General features: G+C 46.8%; 2 protein-coding genes across 2 annotated transcripts in view; one reads left to right on the plus strand and one right to left on the minus strand.

Annotated features, from left to right (window-relative positions):
* rnf115a (ring finger protein 115a) overlaps positions 1–5,909 on the plus strand; it is a 6,558-nt gene extending 649 nt beyond the window's left edge. Inside the window, exons 2-9 of the mRNA XM_030784726.1 lie at positions 695–753; positions 1,187–1,241; positions 1,463–1,731; positions 2,796–2,864; positions 3,059–3,131; positions 3,893–3,986; positions 4,570–4,685; positions 5,662–5,909. Of these exons, the coding sequence (XP_030640586.1) occupies positions 695–753; positions 1,187–1,241; positions 1,463–1,731; positions 2,796–2,864; positions 3,059–3,131; positions 3,893–3,986; positions 4,570–4,685; positions 5,662–5,781 (855 nt within the window). The 3' untranslated portion in view covers positions 5,782–5,909. The remainder of the gene's footprint in view (positions 1–694; positions 754–1,186; positions 1,242–1,462; positions 1,732–2,795; positions 2,865–3,058; positions 3,132–3,892; positions 3,987–4,569; positions 4,686–5,661) is intronic.
* Positions 5,910–8,468: 2,559 nt separating this feature from the next.
* Positions 8,469–15,000, minus strand: part of gba1 (glucosylceramidase beta 1) — a 7,023-nt gene continuing 491 nt past the window's right edge. Inside the window, exons 2-10 of the mRNA XM_030784710.1 lie at positions 14,570–14,761; positions 14,118–14,264; positions 13,253–13,386; positions 12,676–12,848; positions 11,560–11,797; positions 10,706–10,930; positions 9,993–10,156; positions 9,217–9,333; positions 8,469–9,002 (exon numbers count right to left, since the gene is read on the minus strand). Of these exons, the coding sequence (XP_030640570.1) occupies positions 8,897–9,002; positions 9,217–9,333; positions 9,993–10,156; positions 10,706–10,930; positions 11,560–11,797; positions 12,676–12,848; positions 13,253–13,386; positions 14,118–14,264; positions 14,570–14,761 (1,496 nt within the window). The 3' untranslated portion in view covers positions 8,469–8,896. The remainder of the gene's footprint in view (positions 9,003–9,216; positions 9,334–9,992; positions 10,157–10,705; positions 10,931–11,559; positions 11,798–12,675; positions 12,849–13,252; positions 13,387–14,117; positions 14,265–14,569; positions 14,762–15,000) is intronic.

Genomic DNA, 15,000 nt, shown 5'->3' on the forward strand with positions numbered 1-15,000 from the left:
AAACCGAAAGCGATTGCTCCTAAACTAAATACTTTCCGTGTGAATGTACAACACGACACAGTCGCAGTTATGTGTACATGGTTTTATGAAGTGGCTGCGAATTGTTCGAAGGCTAGTCCTAATTTAAATTCGGTGTTAGTATGTCAGCAAGACGATCTATCCTTACCTCACCGTCTCATTACAGATACGATTACTGTGTGTACGTGTGTTTGTGTGTGTGTGTTTGTGCAGTAATTCACTTTCGCTGTCTGGAGTCGTAGCTGCGAACTCAGTGACCAGGCTGTCCTGAGAAGATGACACAAGGCTTGGCTATGCCTGCCGAATAAAGTGTATTTTTAAAAAAAGACTGATGGCGAACGGTGCGTGCCTTTCTCTGCTGTGTGACGACTTGGCGAGGTGTACCGTCGTCTCCTCCCGGGGATTACTCCGGTGCCTCCCACCTCCCCCTTTACCACAATCCTCGCGTCTCCACCTCTTTCCCTCATATCTGTGCCATAACCGTAGCACAGAGCTAATGGTTAAATTCAAAACGTAGACAAGAAAAACTTGGCTGTTGCCTGTCGAGGCAGTTGGCGTGTTACGTCGGAAAAACCTGTTTCTTTCCTCCTTTCGTCTTTTTAGACTCTGACTCTGTGTTTTAATAGAGAACTTTAATAGAGTACAGAGTTATGAAATACTGCTATGTTGTTTTCAGGAATATATTTGTCCAAGATGTGATTCTGGCTTCATAGAAGAAGTTACAGAAGACTCCAGGTAAAGTTTTTTTTTTAAACTCTTTATAGTTCTTTGTGTGCCTCTTCTGTTTAGCATCAGCTTCCTCATTCATTCATTCATTCACTCTCCCAGTGGCATGCTGTGATTCCTGCCTTACCACGCCTGTTGCCATGGCAAAGAGTTTGGCCGGACAGTCGGGCCTACAGTGTCCTCTGACCAAAATTTCCAATTCAAAAAAAGAAACATACATATCTCTTAAAAAGAATATATGTAAATAAATAAAACACACACACACACACACACACACACACACACACACACACATGCATACATACATACATACATATACATATATATATAATTCTTGACAGATGAGGGGCAACTGAAAGGAGAAATGCACACTGTTGACTGCATGTCTTTGTAGTGCGTAATGAAAATGTTGACTCAGTGACCATGGTCTGTCTGTCCTCAGTCTTCTGCACAGCAGTGGAAATGGACTAGAGGATACAGCCACACAGTTTGCTGAAGTAAGACTTCTAGAAACTTCTTCATTTAATGTTTTGCGTATAGTCCAGATACCTTCAGCATCTCTCTCTCTCTCCCTCCCTCTCTCTTTCTCTTTCTCTTTCTCTTTCTTTCTTTCTCTCTCTCTCTCTCTCCCTCTCCCTCTCTCTCTCCTTCTCTCTCCCTCTCTCTCCCTCTCCCTCTCTCTCCCTCTCTCTCTCCTTCTCTCTCCCTCTCTCTCTAGCTCTGGCATCTGTTGTTTGTGGAGAGGCCGTTTTCTCTGGACTTGGACAGTCCGGATTCAGAGCGGGTTCCAGGCGGAGGGGGCGGGGGTCTCGGTTTGGGAGGCGGTCCCTTCGGCGGCTCTGTCCCCGGGGGTTTGGGCGGATCCCTGGGGGGGTCGCTGGGAGGGGGAGAGAACTGGGGTCCAGGACGCCCCCAGCGTTTGCACACACAGAGGAGATACCGGTCCAGAGGCAGCAGCAGACCCGACCGCTCTCCAGCCGTGGAGGGGTGAGTTCACCTCCCCTCTGTCTGTCCGCCTGTCTGTCTGTCTCTCTGTTTCTGTGTGTGTCTGTCCGCCTGTCTGTCTCTCTGTCTCTGTGTGTGTCTATCTCTCTGTGTCTCTGTGTGTGTCTATCTCTCTGTGTCTCTCTGTCTCTGTGTGTGTCTATCTCTCTGTGTCTCTCTTGTTTCTGTCTGTAGGTCTCTCTCTATCTGTATGTCTCTCTCTCCCTCTCTTTGTCTCTGTCTGTCTGTCTGTCTCCTTCTCTGTCTTTCTGACTCTTTGTCTGTCTGTCTCTTTCTCACTCTCTTTCTCTGTCTGCCTGTCTGTCTCTCCCTCCCTCTCTTCTCCTCTCTGCCAGCCTTCTTCATGCCTTGAATCTGAGTCAACCCTTTTCAGCGTGAATGCCTGCGTGCTGAAGCAGTCAAACCAGTATAAGCGGACCCTGAGCCTAAATATAAACATGAGAATAGATATTGAAACAAGCCCCGAGCGCTCTAGCCAATCAGATGTCTCCTTACATTGTGCACTGTCATGACCTCATATATCTGACTGCATTCAAGTCAACTTCTCCTAGACCTCTTTCATGTGGGACTGGGATGACGGATGACTACGCTGCCTCCTGTCTCTGTCTGTCTCTCCCTTCCTCTGCCTCAGGCTCTCCTTCACACTTTCTCTGTACTTTCTGCTCTCTCTTCTGTGTTTTTTTTCCCTTTCTCTCTCTCTCTCCTTTATTTTCTCTGTATTCTCTCTCTCTCACACTGTGTCTTACTGTTGTTTTTTATCAGGGCCACCCTCCCCCTCTCAGCCTCTGGGTTTGCCCTAATCAGACGTCAGCGTGTGTTTTGTGTATTGCTCAACACTCAAGTCTAAGAGCCTTGAAGAGGAATTGGGGTTTCCCAGAGTAATTCACAGGGGCTGCTGGAGTTGGGGCTTGATTTAACCTGATGTCAACAAGTTTACTCTGAGAGGCTCAAAGCAATTTGTCGTGACACTCTTCTGTTTTCCTCCTCTGCTTCTTGTTCTCTCTCTCTCTCTCTCTCTCTCTCTCTCTCTCTTTCTCTCTATGTAGAATAGTTCAGCAGTTTTTGGCAGGCCTGTTTGCCAACTCGGGAGTTCCAGGTTCTCCTCCGTTGTCATGGTAAGTAACAACACTCTGCTGTAGTTTTTTTATTTTATCAGAATTGTTTATTACACCTTTGGAACAACGTTTTGTTTTTTGTTTTTTTTTATTCCGTCTCTCTGTACCACCGTAAAACACTTTGTCTGTGTCTGTTTGTGTGTCTGTGTGTGTGTGTGTGTGCCTGTGTGTGTCTGTGTGTGTGTGTGTGTTAGGACGGGCATGTTGCACTCAAATCCTGGGGATTACGCCTGGGGACAGGGAGGACTGGATGCCGTTATTACACAGGTAACAGTCTACACACATGCACACACATGCACACACACACATACATACATACATACATATACACATACACACTCATATGGTTTAGAGCAGGGGTGTCAAACTCCGGTCCTGGAGGGCCGGGGTCCTGCTGTTTTTCCTTGCAGACCAACTAAATAGAATCTCTGATTGGCTGAAGAAGTGTCCACACCTGTTTTCAAGGTGAAAATCAACAGGTAACTAAGAGGTGAAAACAAAAACCAGCAGGACCCCGGCCCACCCCTGGTTTAGAGTCTCAGACACTGTAAGGTATAGGGGGTATGTTCAGGTCCTCGGGGAGTAGAGAGTGTGTTAAGGCTCTGAGGCAGGCCGTGGTGTTCAGCATAGACACGAGCGTGTTAAGGTGCAGAGTCTCAGGAGCCTCTTTGTTACAGACTCAGTTATTCTGGTGGGAGAGTGTGTTAAGGTTCTCCAGGGGTGGGTTCAAGCACAGAGACAGGTAGTGTTAAGGGCACTGAGAAATACAGGGGTATGTTCAGGTTTTATGTAAATCAAATTAAATTACTGCTGGTTACAAGTGTGTTGAGGTAGGTCTGTGTTCAGGTATGGAGCCCAAAACTAGCGTGTTAGGCTTACAGACAGTCAGGTACTGTTGTGTTCAGGTTCTTATTGTGAAGTCATGTGTGCCTCAGGTTTTGGTTTCATATTTATCTGTGTACCTTCACCCTAAACTGGACCTCTCACAACTAGCTTAAATACTGACTCTCTCTCTCTCTCTCTCGTAGTTACTGGGTCAGTTTGAGAACACAGGGCCTCCTCCCGCAGACAAAGAAAAAATATCCTCCCTCCCCACGGTTGTCATCTCTCAGGAACAGGCTGGTCAGTCTCTCTCTCTGTCTCTGTCTGCCTCTCAATCTGTCTCTCTCTCTCTGTCTCCTGTCTCAGTCTGTTTCTCTTTCTGTCTCTGTCTGGCTTCTCTTTAAGTGTTTTAACATTTCTTTTATTGTGTGTTTTTCTTTTATTTTATTGTGTTTTAAAATGACAGTCTTAAATTTATTTACTTATCTTTTACATTTGAAGGGTTTTTTTCTCTCTACTGCAATAACTGTAAACTAACATAACAAACAGACTGCTGCCTGTGTGTGTAAGTGACTGATGAAATGAAATTTATTGGTGCCAATGTAGCAATAAAGTTACTGTTAAAGTCAAAAGTCAAAGTCTCTCTCTCTCCCTCTCTCTCTCTCTCTCTCTCCCTCTCCCTCTCCCTGTCTCTTTCTCTCTCTCTCTCTCTCTCTCTCCCTCCCCCTGTCTCTTTCTTTCTCCCTCCCTCTCTCTATCTCACTGTCTCTCCCTCCCTCCCTCCCTCTCTCTCTCTCTCTCTCTCTCTCTCTCTCTCTCTGTCTCTCTCTCCCTATCTCTCTCTCTCCCTGTCTCTCTCTCTCTGTCTGTGTCTGTGTCTCAGACTGCAGTATGGAGTGCTCTGTTTGTAAAGAAGATTACTCGGTGGGAGAGCCCGTCAGGCAGCTGCCCTGTAACCACTTCTTCCACAGCAACTGCATCGTGCCCTGGCTGGAACTGGTGAGAGACAGACAGAGAGAGACAGACAGACAGACAGGGTGAAAGTGAGAGCGTGTGAGAGAGAGAGAGACAGAGAGACAGGGTGAAAGTGAGAGAGAGTGAGATAGCGTGTGAGAGAGAGAGAGACAGAGAGACAGGGTGAAAGTGAGAGAGAGTGAGATAGCGTGTGAGAGAGAGAGAGACAGTCAGACAGGGTGAAAGTGAGAGAGAGGCAGACAGACAGGGTGAAAGTGAGAGAGAGTGAGAGAGTGTGCGAGAGAGAGAGAGAGAGAGAGAGAGGCAGACAGACAGGAAACAATAGAAATGTGTATGAATGTGTCAGAGAGAGAAGAAGAGTCTGGTACTGTTTCAACTAAAATATCTCCCCTCCTCCTTGTTTTCTCTCTCTCCCTCTCTCTCTGCTTGTCCCTCTCTCTCTCTGCCTGTCCCCCTCTCTCTCTCTCTCTCTCTGCCTGTCCCTCTCTCTGCCTGTCCCTCTCTCTCTCTGCCTGTCCCCCTCTCTCTCTCCCTCTCTCTCTCTGCCTGTCCCTCTCTCTCTCTCTCTCTCTCTCTCTCTGCCTGTGCCTCTCTCTCTCTCTCTGTGCCTGTCCCTCTCTCTGTCTCTGCCTGTCCCTCTCTCTCTCTCTCTCTCTCTCTCTGCCTGTCCCTCTCTCTGCCTGTCCCTCTCTCTCTCTGCCTGTCCCCCTCTCTCTCTCCCTCTCTCTCTCTGCCTGTCCCTCTCTCTCTCTCTCTCTCTCTCTGCCTGTCCCTCTCTCTCCCTCTCTCTCTCTCTGCCTGTCCCTCTCTCTCCCTCTCTCTCTCTGCCTGTCCCTCTCTCTCTCTCTCTCTCTCTCTCTCTGTGCCTGTCCCTCTCTCTCTCTCTGCCTGTCCCTCTCTCTCTCTCTCTCTCTGTGCCTGTCCCTCTCTCTCTCTCTGCCTGTCCCTCTCTCTCTCTCTCTCTCTCTCTCTCTCTGTGCCTGTCTCTCTCTCTCTCTAGCATGATACCTGTCCAGTCTGCAGGAAGAGTTTGAATGGGGAGGACAGCTCCAGTCAGTCTCCTGCTGATCACTCGTCTCAAAACAGCGAATCACGTACACAGGAGAGATGGTCCTTCTAAAAACACTCTCTCTCACAAACACACACACTCTTCAGGACCATCTCACCCCTCTGTGTCATCATCTCATCACTGATGTTTCTGTTTATCATGTACATACCTAAACATGCACATGCACATGCACGCATACACACACCCACACACACCCATACACACACACACACGTGGGAGGGACAGGCCTGTTGGTCTCCCCCTGTCTTAATGCCAGCTACTGATGCTCTCTCTCTCTCTCTCTCTCTCCCTCTCTCGGCGTGTGGAGGTTTGGCCATACTCACAGTTTCATTTCTGGTTGTTTACCTTCTGGTTTGTTTTTTTTTGTTTTTGTTTTTGTTTGTTTGGTTTTTTTTCGTCACTCGGTTTTAGAGTCTTGGAAGCTGTGTTTTAACCGAACGCGACGTGAAATCTTACATGAAAAAAGTCACTGTCACGATGAGAATGGGCGGAGTCAGTGGTGGCGAAACAGCGAGCGACGCAAAACGGATGAAATGAGCATTCGCTCGAGTTAAAAAAAAAAAAAAAAAAAGTCCAGCTTGATAGAAATACAAAGTGAGGTATCCCATGCCCAAAGCTGCAGAGATGTACCAGTTTACCGGGGTCCCTTTCACACCCAAGGTAAAAAAGCCACGCCCCTCCTCCCGGGAGCGTCTTCGGTGGCGTGTAATCCGATTGGTGTAATCAGAAACGCTCGCTGTGACGTGGCGTGAAATTCAGTTTCTCGGTGTTGTCCGGCAGGCGGTCAGTCAAACCGGCGTGAGGAAAATGAAGCGAAATTTTGCTTTGCGTTCGGTTAAAACGTCCCTTTTAGAGTGAATTTTGACCTTTAACCTAGAACTTTAATGAGCCAAGCTACCTTCCATTCACAGTTTACTCTCCCTCTCCCTCTCTCTCTCTGTTCCTCTACTATATCTGTAACGCTGAACTCTTTCCATCAGTTTGAGGGAGAGGGAGGGGGAGGGGGGGGGTGTCGACAGAGCGGACACCGTCTCCATGCCGACACAAGTCTGTGCCCGGAGACCATGCTGTAGATCCGGTGTAATACAGAGTTGTGTTTGGATGGACTACACTTCCCAGAGTTCTGCTGTCAGTGAGCGCCGACGGCCATGGGGTCCGTTCCCCCCAAAACAAAACCCCCGTCTCAGCTCATCTCTCTTTTTCTCCTCCGTACTCACACCTCCTCCGTTTGGATCTCCCTCTCTCTCTCTCTTTCCCTGTCCTCTCTTGGTGTATATATATATAACAAACATTACATTCTTTTATCATTTTTTTCTTTTTTTTTGTGCCGTCATTCTCATTTCTATCTCTTTTTTCCCCCTTTTTTTTAATGTAAATAGTTTTAGTTAAAAAGTAGAAAAACTCATTGAAAGAACGAAAGAAGCAACAGCATATTGATAATGAAAAACAAAAAAAAGTGAAATCCAAAATATGAAAGAATATATATATTATATATATATATACATAATGTGTATGATTTGCTTATGATGACAACAACAATAATAATAATAATAAAAAAAAAGGAATTCAAAACAAGTGGCTGATGGATTCTGTTTTGGCAAAGGCATCTGTTCAACAGGGTCGCCTGGCTTTGTCTCCCCCCCCCCCCCTTCACATTTACAAATAAATAAATAAATAAACAAACAAATAAAAAGGTCATATAGTCTCACATAAGAAACCATCAGAATCTTCTCCAGACATGAGCTGAGCGGTTTTATTAGTGAAATCATTTTAGAGACACACATTTTCCTTTTAGTTTGATTCTGATTTTTTTTTTTAGTGTTTATACAGTATGCATTTGAAATACATTTCGGTTTGGCCAAAATTTTGACATTTGTAACCCCCCCCCCCCCTTTTTTTCCCTTTTCTTTTTGGCCTGAGGAGTTGTTGTTTTTTTTTTTACACGAGTCTGACGCCGTCCGTGGGCTGACGCGGATGAGACTCAACGTGCTAACGTTTAGCATCTTTAGCAGGAATCATCACACGGAGAATAAAAGACCAAAATCAAACTTCTGGTGATTTTTTTTTTCCCTTCACGCAACACAACAAAAGACTTGAGGTTCATGAGCACTCGTTCATATTTTCACTGTCGCTGTTCCAAGGGCTCAGCACCCCCTCTCAAAATCATACAATCAAAACACCCCCCCCCCCAAAAAAACGCTGTTTCAGTAGCGTCTGCTGTATCCATCCGAACAGAGGTACCACTACATTGAGCTGCCTGCATATTCAGCCAGGCAGACGACAGCAGAGCTTGAGTTTTTGTAGTCACGTGGCCTCTGCAATGAATTTGTTTTTTACAATTTGTGCAAATCACAATTCTTCATCAAGTTTTCTTGAAAAAAAAATCACAAAAAAGAAGACAAACATGCATGTAGACTCATACATTCACACACACACACACACTCTTATCCTTGCACACAGACGTGTGTGTGTGTGGTGGGCAGAACCATGAGTATGTTGTGGAAGCGTACGGTTAATAATTGAAGCGGAATTTCCACGGCCACTGAAAGCAGACAGCATCCATTAGGAAATGAAATGCAATTACTGCATTGCGGTGGTGATTTTCGGGAGAGCTGAGAAGAGGCGAGATCACTGGAGTTAACGGATTTGCTTCTGATTGTGAAATATTTCAAACACATCTCAAATACCACAGAGAATCTTCTTTCTTTTTTTTTTTTTTTTTATCAGTCATCCATAACCCTCCGGGACACGTCACAGACATGACACTCTGAGGAAAAAGCTTTGCTTGACTAATGCTGTTACTGCAGTCAGACTGTGATTGACACATCACAGACATGACACTCTGAGGAAAAAGCTTTGCTTTGTCTAATGCTGTTACTGCAGTCAGGCTGTGACTGACACGTCACAGGTGTACAGTCCTCTGCGTTTAGGCTGGGCTTGAAATGCTAAAGATCATGGAGTGTGTGTGTGTGTGTGCGTGTGTGTGTTACAGTGACAGTCAGTGCGTTTTCCACAGGAGTGTGAGTATGGAATGCGGTGTGTGTGTGTGTGTGTGTGTGCGCGTGTGTGTTACAGTGACAGTCAGTGTGTTTTCCACAGGAGTGTGAGTATGGAATGCGGTGTGTGTGTGTGTGTGTACGCGTGCGTGTGTGTGTTACAGTGACAGTCAGTGTGTTTTCCATAGGAGTGTGAGTATGGAATGCTGTGGAATGGTGGTTGGAATGTAGCCGAGGGTCTGATCCCACACTTCAAACTCTATGTCTGAATCCGACCTGTCAAACACAGATTACACGATAATTATCTCTCAGATCTCACAACAATCTCTCAGACTATACAACAGACATCCAGATTACTCCACAAACTAGACATACTCTTCATTAACTATCTTTGCGTTCTTTCTGTCTGTATCTACGTCTCATTGCTCATGTCGCTTTTTTCGAGACGGAATGGAATCTCCTTTCCTCCACTTATCTCTTCGTCTCTCACCTGTTTAGAATGATCAGCACCACTGTTCCGTCTGGCCTGAGGAAGGCGGAGCTTTCCAGTGCTGTGTGGTGACTGGTGGACACGCCCACTCTCTGAGACCCCTCCCACAGGAACTTACTGTGAACGAAAAAAAAAAGAGAGACACATCTTCACACAACCGCACACGACCCCCGAGAAAAAAGAATTCACTTGCCACAGTTATCTAAGGTATCTGTAGGTACCATATCTATCTCAAGGCATCTATGAATTTGCTTTCGGCCAGTCACAGTCGTGGAGGATTAGAGCGATGAGTGCTGTGATTTGTGAGGTTTGGAGGTCTGAGATGTTCCTCACGGAGGTGGAAAAAACCCTTCAGAGGGAGACTTGATGGTGCGGATAAGAGACAGTCAGTGATTAGACTGCAGTGAGCAGGACTTTACCCTGCTCCTGTAAAACCGTCTTGTGAAACCTTTAATTCGGCTGTGTCACGCCCTCCTCTGGTGTGACACTGATTTTATTCTTCACTATCAACGGTCACATGCCTTTCGAAGAGATTATTTGAGGTTAACGACCTTGATCGAGGGTAAGTTACGAGAGAGTTGCCACGCTCGGGATTCAAACCCATGGCCCTCTGGTAACCGGGCTGTTTCGCGTACCATCGCTGCCTGTTTCATTGGGAGGGTGATAACAATAAGCCTTTAGAACTGTCCCCCCACACACGAGACTGCGGGTAACCCCTGACCCCGAAAAACCTCCATCACGCTCAGGTGACCAGGCATCTCTCTGGTTCGACCCACCTGAAATGGGCCAAACTGTAGAACATGGGCTGCTTGTAGAACACGTCTCGGCCCTTGTCGACGATGACTGGGCTGTCCACGAAGTTCTTGACCCAGTTGGGACCTCCGCCAGGGTCCAGTGCCAAGTTCCAGTCAGTCCACCCTGTTACATAATTGTTCAAGTCCTAGAAGGAGAAAGGGAGGGAGGGAGGGAGTGAGGGAAATACATATTACGTGACCTTGAAATAGGGTCAAGGTCACATAATATGTGACACTCACTAACTGATGCAGCTGAATATGCCTTTAAGGCTTCTCCCTCTGTCTAATGTTGGAAAACAAAACAAAACACGACAAAAAACCCCAAACCAAAAAAATACACAGACAGAAAACAGTTCCTGCCAGAGGGCGGCGGAATAAAAAAGCATGTGCCTGTTTAAACATGTTGACACAGGGAGAAGAGAACAAACACTACACAGTCAGCAAAAGCTTTTTCAGCAAAAACAGACGCACAACACAGTCATTTAGTCAGAGAGGCCCTGTACTGTGTCTCTCTCTTTGTGTGTGTGTGTGAGTGTGAGTGTGAGTGTGTGTTACTACGCTGTGGATCTCGCTATGGTTATTCCATAACGACTGTTAGCTGACGTTGTATTCAGGGGCCGCGCATGATTTCACTCTGAGACAGCCGAACTGTGACTGTTTCACGTCTGCAGAAGCGTTCCTGATTGGCCGCCCACCTCGATGATGTCATGGGCGTAGTCCTCCGCCCTTTTCCAGCTGCCCAGTCTCACTCCGCGGTCAAAGGAAGTCCACCCGGCGCAGGCCTCCGTAGCGAACAGGTAGTACTCCGGGTACAGGTGGTGTGTGGTTGCCAGGGTGATGTCCGCGGGAACGAAGCGGTCGTAGTACCAGTGCACGCCGACCCCGTGGACGTACCGCGCCACCCGAATGTCGCTCAGTACCTGCACAAACACGGCACAGCGCAAATAATCGCTCCCGCTCTCTGTGGCTAATTTTAACGGGAGTCTGTTCTTCTACTCTGCACTGTCAGTTTTTTTTCTTCATTTCTGTCTTTGCTTTACTGTGTCATTACACTCTTCTTGTGTTACCTCAAGCGCTTTTTCTCTCATATCAGACCTGGCTTTTATTCTTCTTCTTAATACAATCACTCTCTCTCTCTCTCGCTCTCTCTCTCTGTCTGTCTCTCTCTCTGTCTGTCTCTCTCTCTCTCTCTTTTCTATTCTCTCATGTCTTTCTTCGCTCCTTTCTCCTTTACTTCATCTTTCACTTTCTATGTTTCTCACTCCCCCCTTTTACTTTTTGCCTCTTCTCATCTCTCTCTCTCTCTCTGTCTGTCTCTCTCTCTCTGTCTGTCTCTCTCTCTCTCTCACTCTGTCTGTCTGTCTCTTCTCTCTCTCTCTCTCTCTGTCTCTCTCATTGTGTCTGTCTGTCTCTTCTCATCTCTTTCTCTCTCTCACTCTGTCTGTCTGTCTCTTCTCTCTCTCTCTCACTCTGTCTGTCTGTCTCTTCTCTCTGTCTGTCTGTCTCTTCTCTCTCTCTGTCTGTCTGTCTGTCTGTCTCTCTCTCTCACCACTTTAGCCCAGCGGGGCAGCAGAATCCTCTGGTCGTCCAGAATCATTATTTGGGTCTTGGCGTAGGGGGAGGAGTGGAGGGCGGGGCCCAGATCCATTGCCACCCAATCGCGTTGCGTCTCTGCGGTGAAGCCCAGAGCTTGGAAGCTGTAGTTTGTCATCTGTCCTGCGCTGGGCTCGTTTCCTGTGGTCAGCGCCCAGAAGGACAGATTATACCTCCCATACTCCTCCAGAAACCTTAGTGAGGAACAGACAGAAGAGGAGAGGGGATGAGAAAAACAGAAAATAAAAAAAAGAACGAAAGCAAGCAGCAAAAAGAAAGAAGACCTGAGACAGGCAGTGGAGCCAAAGGGCTTAGGGGTTTTTTTCATTACCCTCTGCACAGCAGAGTCTTGTGTAAACAACACAGTCAATAGGCCAGAGACTATTTCTGTATTACTGCATCCCATGGGACAGCCAGGCTAAGCACTGGGCCCAGGTCTAAAGTTTTCTATTATAGTACCTGATATAGCACATAGACCGGGTTTGAGCTCTATATTATAGTACCTAATACACTGCTGACCCCATTTTTAAGGCCTACAGTACAGTGCATGATATAGTGCATTGCCCCTGTTTTGAGTTCTATATGTAAATGTAAAATGTAAATCTCTGATCAGACACCCATACAGTGAATTTGTCCTCTGCACTTAACCCATCTAACACACTGGTAGTGAACACACAAGCACACAAACAGACCAGACACAGAAGCAGTGGGCAGCATTCCTTCCACCTGGAGGGCACAGAGGTTAAGTGCCCAAGGGCCGTGGATGTCAGTCTTGGGAATTGAACCGGCAACCCTGTAGTACCTGATATAGTACTGGGCCCAGGTCTTGAGTTCTGTATTATAGTACCTGATGTAGTGCATAGCCGAGGTTCTGAGTTCTACTTTATGGTACCTGATATAGTACTGGGCCCAGGTCTTGAGTTCTGTACTATAGTACCTGATGTAGTGCATAGCCCAGGTTCTGAGTTCTACTTTATGGTACCTGATATAGTACTGGGCCCAGGTCTTGAGCTCTATATTATAGTACCTGATGTAGTGCATAGCCCAGGTTCTGAGTTCTACTTTATGGTACCTGATATAGTACTGGGCCCAGGTCTTGTGTTCTCTGCCTCCTGCTTTGCCCTTGAGGGAGCCCTTGCCAGTGAGCGCGCCGTTTGTCTTCAGCCAGGCGGGGGCGCTCCAGGCACTGGCAAAGAGATAGAGTGGGCGCTGAGACAGGGCCTGGGCCCTTTGTATCAGGGGAATCTGGGAGAGAAAGCATCCAGCGTTTTAATTGGGTAAGACAGAGAGGTGAAACGCTGGAATTGTGAAAGTGAAAAGGAAGGGGATGACACAAAGTTCCCTGGAGACACACATTCCCGACACCCGGACTATAAAATAAGACGACAAAGCAAGCAAAGACCTCACTGCATCTCAGTGTGTGTATTATATATATATATACAGTACATGTTTTTACTTGTCAGTATATGGAGCACTAAAATATTCATCAAAAACACTGCTTAGAGTCTAAATGAATGAACAGACTTGTAATTGTAATTGAGTTGTAATTAAAATGAGTTGTAATTGAATTGAGTTGTAATTAAAACGAGTTGTAATTAAAATGAGTTGTAATTGAACCGTAATTTGTAAGTCTTGCTGTGGCTACTGACCTTCATCTGAGTGTCCTCTGGAGCCAGGGAGAAGTTGTGAAGCTGGTAGTCGCCGGGTGAGTCAGCGTATGTGTACAGCCGTGTGGAGAAATCACAGCTCGCCATGGGTACACGTATCACATTATACTCTATACCTGTTTACACACACACACACACACACACACAGGCACATGCACGCACGCAGCAGATACATACGCACACGCGCAGACACAGAGAACCATCAAAACCATCTTAAACATTTTAAACAGCGAGATTTCTGCTTTGCTTAAGAAAAGAGGGACTTAACAGATTCTGGCTTATTCTGACTTTATTTTACTGCACTACTTAGAGCATGCACTCACTCACTCACTCACTCACTCATTATCTAAGCCACTTATCGTAATCAGGGTCACAGGGGGTGCTGGAGCCTAGCCCAGTACTCGTAGTGCATTGCACTTGTAAGGCGAAAGTCAGGCAAACACACACTCACACACACACACACACACACACAGTCGTACTTAAATTTAGTGTGTTTGGACTGTGGGAGGAAACCCACACAGACATGGGGAGAACACGCAGACCCGAGCGGGAACCGAACCCGAGACCTTCCTGCTGTGAGGCGACAGCACCACCCACTGCACCACCATGCCTACTAGTGCGCTTGCTGTTTTACATTTTTACGCACGCGTGTACACACACTCACATCCAAACGGCCAAAATTAAAATGATGTCATTCACACTGTAAGTATCCAGTAGGAGCTCTCTCTGAGGGCGTCTAGAAATCAACACATTTCCAAACTATATACTGCCTCGTCCCCTCCTTTCCTCCATCCCTCCCTCCCTCCTTCCTTCACTCCTCCTCGGTCTGTCTCCCTCTCTGGCTCACCGTCGGGAGAGAAGTACTGCTGGAGGAGCTGCTCCCGGGCGCCGGGCGACAGGGACAGAATGTTCATGGCCGCCGCGTCCGTCATGGCCCCCCCGAAACCTTTGATCCTCTGATACTTCTGGTCTGGTACTACAGTCAGCCTGAGAACTGAGAGAGGGGGGGGGGAGGAAAAGCAAAAAGGGTTAAGAAATGGAGAGAATGGAGACATGGGAGAGAGAGAGAGAGAGAGAGAGAGAGAGAGAGAGATTTTGTGTATGATTACAGTATTGTCCACAAGACAGTGCAAATACATATACAACGTACTAAAAAGGCCCACCCCATTCATATCTGTCTTGTCTCATGTCTACATAACCACATGGTACCTTGAATAAAACACAGAGTATCCTGAAATGGCTCTACACTAAATCTTAAGGCTTTAGAATATCGGTTTGTAGCGGAACGAACTCACTCACCTGCACCGGTGCTGTTTGGTTGGATCGGGCCATGTCTCCTCTCCAACCTGCTCCCAGCCTTGCTACTGAGGAATCCCAGGTACTGTCCGAGAACGGGCACGACCACCTGACCAACGGAGTCACAGTATGTGGAGTTGCACTGGCACACCACCGAGTCCTGGCCGAAATTAACGGCCCAACACTGGTCACTCCCTGGTTTCAACAAACGAACGCGACTACATCACAGTGTTTGCTTTTGAAGAGAGCAAGAGCAACTTAAGCAAGTGCAAGTTGTTTTGGTGGAAGAATCAAAGAACTGTTTTTTCTTCCTACCCATTTTAGGTAGGCCTGACTATCAAAACGTTTCTGATGCGCGGCGATACTTGTTATTTGTAAATCATTTACACTTTTCACAGTGAAGAGTTTTGCGACCAAGGTGAGAAAAGTGAGAG

The sequence above is a fragment of the Chanos chanos genome, chromosome 9, assembly GCF_902362185.1.
Source record: "Chanos chanos chromosome 9, fChaCha1.1, whole genome shotgun sequence".
NCBI classification, from domain to species: domain Eukaryota; kingdom Metazoa; phylum Chordata; class Actinopteri; order Gonorynchiformes; family Chanidae; genus Chanos; species Chanos chanos.